The sequence below is a fragment of the Ovis canadensis genome, chromosome 7 (assembly GCF_042477335.2).
Source record: "Ovis canadensis isolate MfBH-ARS-UI-01 breed Bighorn chromosome 7, ARS-UI_OviCan_v2, whole genome shotgun sequence".
NCBI lineage: Eukaryota > Metazoa > Chordata > Mammalia > Artiodactyla > Bovidae > Ovis > Ovis canadensis.
This window is the reverse complement of record NC_091251.1, coordinates 17,387,742-17,401,028: the sequence shown is the minus strand read 5'-3', so window position 1 is coordinate 17,401,028 and position 13,287 is coordinate 17,387,742. Positions and strand designations below refer to the sequence as shown.

The 13,287-nt window shown below is 45.5% G+C and overlaps 1 protein-coding gene across 5 annotated transcripts in view; it reads right to left on the bottom strand.

Annotated features, from left to right (window-relative positions):
- Positions 1-9,205, bottom strand: part of LVRN (laeverin) — a 71,879-nt gene extending 62,674 nt beyond the window's left edge. For all 5 annotated transcript variants that reach the window (XR_011446622.1, XM_069597546.1, XM_070292483.1 and 2 more), the window contains exon 1: positions 8,060-9,205. Coding sequence is in view for 4 of the 5 variants with exons in the window: in XM_069597546.1 (XP_069453647.1) it covers positions 8,060-8,748 (689 nt within the window). In the remaining variant the exon portion in view is untranslated. The remainder of the gene's footprint in view (positions 1-8,059) is intronic.
- Between the last annotated feature and the right edge of the window lie 4,082 nt (positions 9,206-13,287).

Sequence of the window (13,287 nt, the reverse complement as noted above, 5' to 3'; positions counted from 1 at the left end):
ATTTTCAGAGGACAGAAACAGAAGGAATACTTCTTAGCTCATTCTATGAGGCCAGCCTCTCCTTAACACCAAAATTAGAACAAAACATTCTAAGGAAAGAAAACTACAGGCCAACGGCCCTCCTGAACACAGACGCAAAACTCCTCAACAAAATATTAGCAAACCAAATCCAGCAAGGCATACAAAGAATTATGCTCCACAATCAAGTGAGATTTATCCCAGGTATGCAAGACTGCTTTCAACATTAAAAAAATCTATTGGTATAATTCATCACATCAACAGACAGAAAAATCACATGATCACCACTTTATAGAGGCAAAGAAAGCATTTGCTGAACTCCGACACCCATTTATGACTAAATGTCTCAGTAAAGTAGGAATAGAGAGGGACTGCCTAATCTTGATGAATTGAAAGTGTTAGTTACTCAGTCCTAAAAATCTACAGCTAAGAGCACAATTAATGGTGAGAATTTGAAGCTTTCCACTAAGATCAGGGACAAGACAAGGATGTTTTGCCACTTTTCAACACTGTACAGGAGGTCATTACAAATGCAATGAGTCAAGGAAGGACATAGAAGGTGTATTCATTGGGAAGGAAGAAATAAAACAGTCTTATTTGCAGATTACATCATAATCTGGGTTTTCTACAAATCCAAAAGAATTGACAAAATCCTCCTGTAACTAATAAGCAGTTATAGAAAATTTGCAGGATACAAGGTCAATACACAAAAGTCAATTTGTTTCCTATATACCAACAATGAAAAAAATGGAATGTGAAATTAAAAACACAATACCACTTACACTGAAAAAGTAAAAGTGTTAAGTCATTCAGTCCCTATAGACTGTAGCCCATCAGGCTCCTCTGTCCATGGAATTTTCCAAGCAAGAATAATGGAGTGAGTAGCCATTCCCTTCTCCAAGGGATCTTTCTGACCCAGGGACTGAACCTGGGTCTCCAGCATTGCAGGCAGATTCTTTACTGTGTGAGTCACCAGGGAAGCCCAGCTATTTACGTTAGTGCCCCTAAAAATGAAATACTTAGGTATAAATCTAACAAAATATGTATAAGATCTAGGTAGAGAAAAAAATGGAAAACTCTGATGTGTGAAATTTTAAAAAGAACTAAACAAATTAAACAAATTCATATTCACAGATTTGAAGACAATATTATCAGCATATCAGTTCTTCCCAACTTGATCCATAGATTCAGTGCAATCCCAACTCAAATCCTAGCAAGTTAAGAACAAACTGATTCTAAGGTTTACAGTGAGGCGCAAAAACAAACAAAACCTCAGAATACTCAACACAATGCTGAAGGAAAATAACAAAGTTGTAAAATTTATACTACCTGATATTAGGACTTACTTTAAAGCCACAATAATCAAGACAGTGTGGTACTGACGAAAGAACAGACAAATAGGCCAAGGGCATAAAATAGCCCAGAAGTAGAAACAGAAATACTTCTAAATATTTCTGGGCTTTCTAAAATAGAGAGCCCAGAAATAGACCCACATAAATATAGTCAACTAATCTTTGGCAAAGAGCAAAGACAAAACCACGGAGCAAAGAAAACCTCTTACTAGACAACCACACTCCAAAAAAGAGAATCTAGACTCAGGCCTTACACCCTTCGTAAGAACTGACTCACAGTGTTCACAGATCTAGATGTAAAATGTAAAATTATAAAACCCCTAGAAGGTAACACAGAAGAAAATCTAAATGACCCTGGGTATGGCGATGACTTTTAAGATACTACACCAAGTACAAGATCCATAAAAGAAATAATTGATAAGCTGGACTTCTCCTGGTGGCTCAGAGGTTAAAGTGTCCGCCTCCAATGCGGGAGACCCGGGTTCGATCCCTGGGTCGGGAAGATCCTCTGGAGAAGGAAATGGCAACCCACTCCAGTAATCTTGCCTGGAGAATCTCACGGACAGAGAAGCCTAGTAGGTTAACGTCCATGGGGTCGCAAAGAGTCGGACATGACTGAGCGACTTCACCTTTCACCATTCACTGAAAGTAAAAAACTTCTGTTCTGTGAAAGGTAATATAAAGAGAATAAGAGGACAAGTCACAGACTGGCAGTATTTGCAAAAGACACATCTGAAAAAGGACTGTCATCCAAAATCTACAAAGAACTCCTGAAAATCCAACAATCAAAAAACAAGGGGGAATTCCCTGGTGGTCCAAATGCTTAGGACTCACTTGCACTGACTTGGCCTCGTTTCCATTCCTGGCTGGGGAACTAAGATCCTGCAAGCTTCTCAGCGCAGTCCCTCTCACACCCAAGGAAGAAAAAGAAAACAACTCCGTTCTATGTCTGTGTAACTGAATCACTTTGCTGTACTGCAGAAATTAATACAACATTGTAAATAAACTATACTTGAATAAAATAAATTTTAGAAAGGAAACAAATAACTCAGTTAACAAATGAGCCAAAGACTTCAACAGATAACTCACCACAGAAACTCTACAGAGAAGCATAGGAAAGGATGCTTTACCTCATATGCCATCAGGGAAATGTAAATGAAAACAACGAGATACTTACTAGAAAACAGGCCAAAATCCAGAACACTGGTACCCCAAATGCTGACAAGAATATGGGGCAAAAGAAACTCTCACTGCTGTTGGGACTAGAGAATGGTACCTCCACTCTGGAAGACCGTTTGGCAATGTCTTACAAAATTAAACACGTGCTTACCTTGCTGCTGCTGCTGCTGCTAAGCCGCTTCAGTCGTGTCCGACTCTGTGCGACCCCAGAGACGGCAGCCCACCAGGCTCCCCCGTCCCTGGGATTCTCCAGGCAAGAACACTGGAGTGGGCTGCCATTTCCTTCTCCAATGCATGAAAGTGAAAAGCGAAAGTGAAGTCGCTGAGTCGTGTCCGACTCTTAGCGACCCCATGGGCTGCGGCCCACCAGGCTCCTCTGTCCATGGGATTTTCCAGGCAAGAGTGCTGGAGTGAGGTGCCGTTGCCTTCTCCGCATGCTCACCATATGACCTAACAATTATGCACCTTGGTATTTACTTAAAGGAGTTGAAAATGTATGTCTACACAAAAACCTGCCATAGAGTTCATAAGAGTTTTTTTTCATGATTGCCAAAGTTGGAAGCAGACAAGATGTCCTTTTCTGTAAGTCAATGGATAAACTGTGGTACATCCAGACAACAGAATATTATTCAGCACTAAGAAGAAAGGAGCTCCTGCGGCATGAAAGGACATGGAGGAAGCTTAAATGCATACTGCTAAGTGAAAGAAGCCACGCTGTATGACTCCCCCTATGTGGCATATGAAAAAGGCAAGACTATGCAGGCAGTGAAAAGATCTGTGGTTGCTGGGCAGAGTGGATAGTGGGAAGATGAACAGGCAGAGAACAGGATTTTTAGGGCAGTGAGAACACTCTGTATATAATATAAGGATGGATATATCATATATTAGATCAAACATACAGAACACACAACACCAAAAGGGAACCTCAAGGTAAACTATGTATTTCTATAGATGCAGCCTCAGTTTTAAAAAAAGTGTCACTTTAATGATTGCCTGGTCATGGCGGGCAGAGAAGGCCATGGCAACCCACTCCAGTACTCTTGCCTGGAGAATCCCAGGGACGGGGGAGCCTGGTGGGCTGCCGTCTATGGGCACAGAGTCAGCCACCACTGAAGTGACTTAGCAGCAGCAGCAGCAGCAGCAGATCATGGGGGGAGGCTATGCATGTGTTGGGGCAGGGGACAGATGAAGAATTTCTATACGTCCCTCTAAATTTTGTTCTAAACCTAAAACTTCTCTTAAAAAAACAAGTCTCTCTCTTAAAAAAAAGAATTCTTAGACATGACACCAAAAGCATGTTCTATTAAACATTTTTGATAAACTGGACTTCTTTAAAATTACAACTTTTGCTTTCTGAAAGACCTTGCTAAGAAGATTAAGAGACAAGCTACAGACTAGGAGAATGATATTTGTAAGCCATATATCTCACATTGGACTCAGATGTAGAATACATAAGAAATAACAGAACTCAACAGTAAAGAAACAAAATTCAATTAGAAAATGGACAAAAGACGCGAAGAGCCATTTCACTGAAATGATATAAAGATGGCAAATAAGCATGAAAAGATGATTATCTGCAGCAATTGCTAAAAAATACAGATTTCCAAACCCTCACTCAAAACTCACTGCTCTAGAAATTTTTTGCTTTTGAAATTTTTAAATGGTCAAAAATACACATAACATAAAATTCACCATCTTAACCATTTTAAAGTATAGCACTGAGTGGTATTAAGCACATTCACATTGTTGTACAACCAGTCTCTAGAATTCTCATCTTGCAAAACTAAGATTCTATATTCATCAAACAAAAACTCTCCATGCCACCAGCCCCTAGCAACTACCATGCTACTTTATGATTGTATAAATCTGACTGTTCTAGGTCCTTACATAATGTCCTCAGGATTCATCTGTGTAGTAGCATGGGTCAGAATTTCCTTCCTTTTTAAGGGTGAAAAATATTTCATTGTTTGAGTATATACCATATTTTGTTTCTTCCCTTCATCCATAAATTGATACTTGAGTTCCTTCTACCTTATAGCTCCTGTGAAAACAGTTGCTATGAGCATCATCGTACTGGTCTGGCATTTTTGAGGGTGTACCCCTGGAATCTGCATGTTTAACAAGCTCCTCTGGGGCTCCTGATGCACCTTGAAGTGTGAACCACACTGCAATGCAAGATTTCCCAAAGCATAGAAGGAGAAAATTTTTTGGTAACCCTCACACACACTATTACATAGATCAAGCTCACACATGATAAAGTCAGTCTTTTTTCATTTTTATGAATCATTCTGATTTGGTCAAGAGAAAGCATTGGCTTGGTGTTATTTGTCTTGAACAACTAATTCTAATTTTCCTTTTTAACAAAGAGACAACAGTCTTCCTATTCAAAGGCTTCAGATCCTTCAGCAGGCAATAATAATAGGTTGAACATATTAACAATGTTCTGTTTTGTTGTATTTGTGCCCCTTCCTTTCTGTAAATTTCAAGTGGGTTTTCATCTATAATAATGATACAGAGTGGCTTCAATAAATCTATTTAACATTTATGCTTAAATCAAGAAGCTTTTGTAAGCAAATAATATGGCCAGAGATGGGCTTCCCTGGTGGCTCAGCAGTAAAGAATCTGCTTGCAATGCAGCAGGAGATACAGGTTGGATCCCTGGGTAGGGAAGATCACCTGGAGGAGGAAGGCACGGCAAACCCACTCCAGTATTCTTGCCTGGGAAATCTCATAGACTGCGGAGCCTGGTGGGCTACCGTCCGTGGGGTCACAAAGAGTCAGCTATGACTGAAGTGACAGCACACGCCGCCAGAGTCATATGAATACAGCCAAATCTGAACATTGATACAGCCAATGAAGCTTGGGAAATGCTGCTTAGAGGGACGTTAACGTTTGGATCTTGCTCTCAACCTTCCACACGTGGAAGACGCGCCTGTCCAAGGCATCCAGTAGATGGATCCTATGGCAGAGACGTAAAGTCACCTGTCAAATAAAGGCTGAGAATGAGGAGAAGCCATCCCCAGCAACTTCTGAAGCTAGAAAATCATTCCCTAAACTTTGCAAGTGTCAAATAGTGATGCTCTCTGTATTTCCTAGATTGACTTTCTCTCTTTCCTTGTGTGTGTGTGTGTGTGTGTTCACTAAGCTGCTTCAGTCGTGCCAGACTCTTTGTGACCCCATGGACTGTAGCCCACCAGGCTCCTCTGTTCGTGGGATTCTCCAAGCAAGAACACTGGAGTGGCTTGCCATGCCCTCCTCCCAGGGGTTTTCCTGACCTAGGGATGCAAGCTGCATCTCTCTTCCCTTAGAGTTGAGTAAAATTATTTAAAAACATTAGCCTGTCTGGAATGTGATAAGAGACCATCTAGGAGCAGAAGTAAGCATGTCCCAACCACTGTGACTGGAATTAGAGACACCCAAGAAAAATGTGAAGACAGTAGGCAATTTCTTCGCATGTAGAAATAGTCTTAGAATTTTATCTACCAGTAACGTGGCAGGTTTCATGCTTAGATAACAGGAGACTGTGCCTAATAATAACACCCGAGCTAATGCTAGTGGCCACCACTACATAGCTTATATACCAGTCAGGATCCCCCCTTTCCCATTCAACTCTCATATTCTAAAGGCTGACAGTTATTATGTCTATTCCATGAATGAGGCAACTCAGAGAGGTGAAGAGACTCGCTCAAGTCACACAGTTAAGACTCAAGCCTGCTGGGCTTCCAAACTCTGCCCCATCACAAGCCATCATTTTGTTCAGGTTCTTTGTGACCTTGGCTTCAAACACAACAGCAGGTTTCTCTTCTTCCTGGTTTCAGAGGCAGAGACTCAAGAACAACTTCCAGGCAACTGCTCCTCCCAGATGCCACAGTCCCGGAGCCCCACCTATAGGTCTATGAACACCTGTAGGACTTCATTAAAATTTCTGCTTATTTGAATTTGAATGCTCTCAAAATACAGTTTCTAGTTACTGCTAGAGCTGGCAGCACAAGAGAAAAATGAAAGGGGACTTTCCTTTCCTGTGTCTGCTAGGGTCCTTTGTCCTGGCCATGGCCTCATGAAGACAGGAGGAAGGAAGAGAGTGGTGAACAGCTGAAAATTTACTGACAGCAGAAACCACCGGCAGATAGGTGTGTAAAAAGCAACCCCTTTTCAGTTATTTCAAAAGGTTTCCAGAGCCCCGTAAGTACAGGAACGCATGACCCTCAGGAGAAGCTTTTCAAAACTTTTCCTCGAGCACTGATGCATTTTTAAGGAAAAATCAAGCATGCTGTCCTAAAACACAAAACTTACAGATTACACACCCACCTAGGCCAGCTTGTTAAACTTATTTTAAACCCTCGAAGTTTTGAAAATAGTTCAGAAGATTTAGGGGGTAATTTAGTGGGTTTCTTTCCCTCAGAGAACATCTGAGAACATTTTGTCTAATAATAAAGGGGAAAGTACATGCAGTTGTATAAACCGCAAATGCTCCACGAGTACGTGAGTGAAGCAGGAGCTCACAAGTTTGAAAAAAAAATCAGTTTCCCCGGTGCTTGCTTGAGGTCAGTGATGTGGTCCCAGAGCGTGGCAAGAGGCAATTCTTGAGCTGGAAACATTCCGTGTGGGAGACACTATCGCAGAAGAGTGTAAGAGAACACACATGTACACTCTGTGGGCTTGCAGGCGCAGAGGGGAGGTCCCCGTAATTGCTTTTACTTTTCTTGAACGCTGGCACAGAGCCGGTCAAAGAGCAGGGATGTCCGCTGCTCACCAGCAAAACGACTCGCAGGGCCGGGCAGGGGTGGGAGGGCAGGAATGAAAGGTGATTCTGAAGTTTTGGGAGAACCTTGGCAAAAAAAAAGAAAAAGCGATGACACAAACAGCTCGGACGTGTGTCTCTGTTGCAAGAGCAGCAGTTAGGGCGCCTCCAGTTAACAGAGACAGAGCAGGAAAAGCGCAGAAAGACGCTAAAGAGGAAGAGCCTCAAGGGTGCTCCAGCGCCGAGCTTCTACTCGAACGCGGGCGGATCACCAGAGGACCTCCGTTAAAATGCATATTCGGTTCCCCTTAGACGATGCTGGGCCCACGCGTCTGCGTTTCTAACAAGCTCCCAGACTGTACACCTATCGCTGGTCCGTGGACCAAACTTTGAGTAGCAAGGGGTTTACTCATTGCCCTGAGGATAATCTGGGTTAGAGAACGTCCTGAATTAGAGGTAAAGGGGTTCTCTGAGAGAACAAGAAAATTAAAAGGGACAAAGACAGGAACAATCTGGATGGGCAAGGATGGGGGCTGAAACCTGGCCGGAAGAAGCACCACAGTCTCCAAAGCCTTTTATTCCGAGCAGTTTCTGGAGGGATGGGAGGAAGGAGGCGCTCACCCTCTGACTCTAGAAGAAAACGTCGCGAGGGCTGGGCTGGCGATCTTTGCGAAGGGCCAAGAGATGCGCCCCGAGGCAGCTAGACCCGCAGCCTGCGCGGGGGCCCTCGAGCCAGGGATCGATGAGGCCTACGCCGGTCTGCCCTTACCTGCGCTCACCCTGGTCCGTGTAGAGGTTAAGGAAGAGGCCCTCCCTGGTGTCCTGGCTCACTGGGCCGGAGAAGCTGAGCTGCAGCTCATAGAGGCTCCCGGGCTGCAGGGCTTCTCCGAGCTCCAGCACCAGGTACTGCATGTCCACCGCGAACCACGTCTCCACCACAGATGACCGGCCCGCGGTGGCGTCTCCAGCGTCCGGGGACAGGGGTCCGTGCACCTCCGCGCGCTCACAGTCCAGGAAGAGGCTGTGCAGCAGCAGCCGCGCGGTGGCCGCGGTGCAGCGCACCGTGATGTTCACGCGGCCAGTGAAGCGCAACGCCGACGCCGAGAGGTCGTCCGGCCGCAGCCGGGGCCACAGCTCCAGCTCGTAGTGCAGCGGCACGAGCCAGCGCGGCAGGCGCAGCTGGTCCCAGGGCCCCGGGGGTCGCCAGGTGGGCGGGCTGGCCGCCGCGTCGGGCTCCGGAGTGGGGCCGGGCCGCGAGGCCGGCTCCTGCTTGCCGGGGAGGGAGGGCGCGGCAGCCGGAGCCCCGCGGTCCCGAAGCTCCGACGGCGGGACGCGCGCGCAGCGGCCGTACAGCGAGGCGAGCACGGCCAGCGCCAGCAGGAGCGCGGCGGCCAGCCCCGCCAGCAGCAGGGCCACGGCGCGGCTCACGTAGAAGCCGGACCTGGAAGAGGGTCCCATGGCCGCGGCCCAGGGTTGGGGAGACGTGAGCGTCCAGACCCCCGGGCCTGGGCGCTCAGTGATGGGACCCCTGCCCCTCCTCTCGAGCCCCGTCCCTCCCTCCTCCTCGAGGACACTCGAGAGAGTGGTTGGGACCGCAGCTTCCCCTCCCAGCTAATCGGATCCAGGTCCTCTGCCCACCCACCCTCCGCCCCCCGCCAGGGCCGGGGGAGGAGGCGGACGCGCGCAAAGAAGCGCGCGCGCCTCTTGAGTCCGCAGCGAAAGACGCCGCCGAAGAGGCTTTTAGCATCGGCGCGGTCGGACCAGACTGGAAAGAGGGCATCTCTGACGGGGGTATCTGGATTCATGGGATTTGTTGAGGCTGCCCCGGTGTGGTACCGAGTGCTGTCGCAAAAGAGTTACAGAGGACCCTCGGTTCCCTGACAGTAGCGATGCGCTTCGGGCTGCACACCTGCAGCCCCCCACCTGGGGATTCTAGAGCTAGGCGCCGAGGTAGCGACTTACGGACCAGGACTTTGGAGGATACGCTCTGAGATGATCCTCCAAGAGACAGTCCCTCTGTCTGAACTAACTTCCGGAACCAAAATTTTGGCCGTAAATTAGCTTTCTAGATAAGTTCGGGACTCACGCGGTCCAGGCAACAAGTGCGAGGTTGGAAACAAAGTCCAGGGTGTCCCGGAGCCTCTTCCCAGCTTGGGAGGAGGGGCGGGAAGAGGGGAAACAGACAGACGAGCGTGGCGTCTGCGTCTCCAGGTGAAGGCTGCTTTACTTCGGGAAGAAACCAGGCATAAAGCTGTGTCTTGGCTCTGCAACGGCTGGGGACGGGCTTTCAGTACTGGAGCTCGGACTGGCTCCTCACACCCTGCCTGGGGCAAGAGGACGCCCTGCTTTCGAAACCCACTGGTTTCAAGTACAGGGAACGGCACAGTCCGGCGGTTAGCCTTTCCACTTGAAAACAGCCGGCTGGAACTCGTTTCCAGGCGGAGCCTTGGTCAGCGAGGTCTTTGGCGTCCTGGGCATCTGTTTGCTATTTACCGGATGCTTCCGGGGGAGTTCCGCGTGCTGTGAGCCGGGTTCCCACCTACGTGACTCGCACTCGAGTGAACTGGGAAGACCCAGGAGGCGCTGGGGAAGAAGGGGGAGAGGTGGGTGAAGATTCTGCTCCGGACATACCCCATCTTTAGATTCCTTCAATGTTTTTGTGTTTTCAGAATGAAGAGTTTTTTTCTTCGCAGCCATTAAAAAGTCTTCGCTTTTCTGCTTGGAACCGTATCTCCATTCCAGTGAGGAAGCCCTTTCACCAGAGGTCAGAGTCGGGGTAACCCGAAGTGATTCTCCTGGGCCTTGTGATCGTCACAGTTACTCGAACTGAAATTAATCACATTAACAAAAAGACCTCTGGAACAAGAGGGGGGACTTAACACCAAGCTTGTGCAATGGTTGTGCTGTGATTACAGGTGGGGTTTGCTTTCTTCAGAGAGGGAATAATCATATTTAAAAATAATTAGGATCACGCACACCACTCTCAGAAGATTCTGGGAAGCGGTGAGGGAGAAGCTCCGTTCCTTACCCTGGACAGGACCTAGCGCCATCAGGCTGTCAGAATTGCGAGCTACTGAGCTAGGAAGTGATGGGACCAGATGCCATGATCTTCGTTTTCTGAATGTTGAGCTTTAAGCCAACTTTTTCACTCTCCTCTTTCACTTTCATCAAGAGGCTTTTTAGTTCCTCTTAACTTTCTGCCATAAGGGCGGTGTCATCTGCATATCTGAGGTTACTGATATTTCTCCTGGCAATCTTGATTCCAGCTTGTGCTTCTTCCAGCCCAGTGTTTCTCATGATGGACCTTAGTTTGAGTGAACTCCGGAAGTTGGTGATGGACAGGAAGGCCTGGTGTGCTGCGATTCATGGGGTCGCAAAGAGTCGGACACGACTGAGCGACTGAACTGAACTGAGCTAGGAAGGCCCTCTGGGTGTAGGTCATGGCCAGATGGGGATCGCCACAGATATGGAGCTGATTAATTACTGGCCTTACCACTCACTGGACAATTTCTTGAAGCATTTTGATGGATTCCAGACTTCCAAGGAAAGATTAAGAAACAAAGGATAGAAAAGAGAAGAAAGGAAATGGAAAGAGTAGAAAGAAAAAGAAAAAGAGTCAGGAACAGAATTACTTAACATTAGAGCTATCCCTCCCCTCATTTTTAATTAAAAACCCTACTGAAAAGTGTCTACCTGGATCTGATTATTTATTTCCAATCCTCTAATATCATTGAAGAAACAGAGATTGGCTACCACACAAAAAGCCTAAAAGTCATAAAATCATGTCAGGTGGTTGAGCAATTTAAATATCTTATTAAAGGGAAAATAGTTCTGATAAACCATTAATGTCGCTAAAAAGAAGTTGCAAAATAACATACTGATTGAGTCATGCTTATGTTAATTTTTAAAGGACTGGAAAATACTATTATATGCAATATTTGACATTTCCATGAAAGAGCAGTTTTGGAACCCAGATCAACTGCTGGGAAAACAGTTACTAGAAAATTACAAAAAAAAAAAAAAGTTTTAATGAGTTGCTCAGAAAATCAGCTAAATCAGATCAGCTAAAGCAGTCATTCACAACTGGGGGTGCTTCTGGTGTCCCCCTTCCCTGGACATTCGGCAATGTTTAGAGGCATATTTGGTTGTCACGATGTTTCAGGGGTGGTGCTACTGGTAGCTAGTGGGTAGAGGCCAGCAATTCTGCTAAACTTCCTAGGCACAGGACAGTCTCCTCCAATGAAGAAATACTCCACCTAAAATATTGTCAGTGCTGCCCTTCAGAAATCCTAAGCTAAGCAAGAATCCAAGCCTTTTTTATGCCACCCAAGTGAAACTTCTCCCTTGTATCTGTGTCTGTTCACTTTCGTTATTTACGTTTATTGTTTGGCATGTCAATTATTTTTCCATCTTTTTTTTCTTGGTATTTATTATAGGCCTCTGTAATACTTTATTATCCCCCTTGGGTCACATGTTCAGTTCAGTTCAGTTCAGTCACTCAGTCGTGTCCGACTCTTCGTGACCCCATGAATCGCAGCACACCAGGCCTCCCTGTCCATCACCAACTCCTGGAGTTCACTCAGACTCACGTCCATCGAGTCAGTGATGCCATCCAGCCATCTCATCCTCTGTCGTCCCCTTCTCCTCCTGCCCCCAATCCCTCCCAGCATCAGAGTCTTTTCGAATGAGTCAATTCTTCGCATGAGGTGGCCAAAGTACTGGAGTTTCAGCTTCAGCATCATTCCTGACCTAGTTTTTATTTTCCTTTTTTCTTTATTTACTTTGAAATTTTAATTTTTTGAATGGGAATATTCATAAGTTTCAAAATCAAAACAATATGAAAATTGTATCTTGCTTCCATTACTTCCATAGTTACTCATTTAAATAGGTTTTTTGTATTCTTTCATTATTTCCTTATGCAAATCAAGCAAATACAGTTATATACCCTTGTATGTCTCCTCTTTACTACATAAAAAGGTAGTATACCAGATATACAGTTCTGCACCTTGCATTTTCATTTAACAATATATCCTGGATGTCTTTTCATATCAGTCCGCAGATACCTTTCATGTTCCTTTCCATAGCTGCATGCTATTGTACTGTATGTCCATACCATTGCCAATATCTCCCAGTTAGGTCATTTGAAAGGATTCACCAGCTTTCACAGAGTACTTTCATTTAAGCTTTTATTTAAATGAAAAATAATATGGTGCAGGAAGAGAAAGACAAGACAGGCAAGCATAGGAAGTCTGATAGACCTCCCATCTGCAAGCTCCTCCAGGGCCCTTATTTGCCTAAGTGGGCCATGCCATGTCACCAACTAGAACCACTAAGGTCTGTGAAAGGAATCTTGTTTACAGAGGGCTCAAAGGAGAAACTCTTTGGGAAGCTCTTGAAATAATCAAGCTAGGTTAGTCAGACCATAAATCCAGTTGTAAACTGTCAGTAAAGAAACTGACCCTAAGGGTCTCCCAGGAAAATTTTAGACCTTAATCAACACATCATAAATTGATCAAGAGTCAAAAATCAGATATCCAGAAAGAAGGCAGGGCCAGGATCACTGAAAGTCTCCTCCATGAAACCAATGTGAACACTGGAAACATGGTCAGAATTAACTATTTCAGAACTCAAGAAAGTAGCCAAAAGCTTGCAACCATTAAGAGAGGGTTTGTTCAAGAAAAACGGCCGAATTTCAGTTAAAAAAAAAAAATCAGTAACCTTTATGGCATTTTAACTTGCTTTATTCTCATTCTCCTCTCTTCAGTTCTGCAGTAGACTTAAAAATCAACCTGGCATCATGGTGAAAACCAGCAGTCTGGCAGCCATCAATGTTAAATTCCTTTAAAGCCTCATTCTAAGAGAATTGTCATTTATTTGAATCATCTGGTGATTCCCTGGAAGACTCTACTGTCACGGCTGTCTTTATTGACCTGACTCGGGGCTGATTCAGTGCAAACAGCCTTTCCCCAGGGGCGGTGGTTGACAATAAAAATAGGC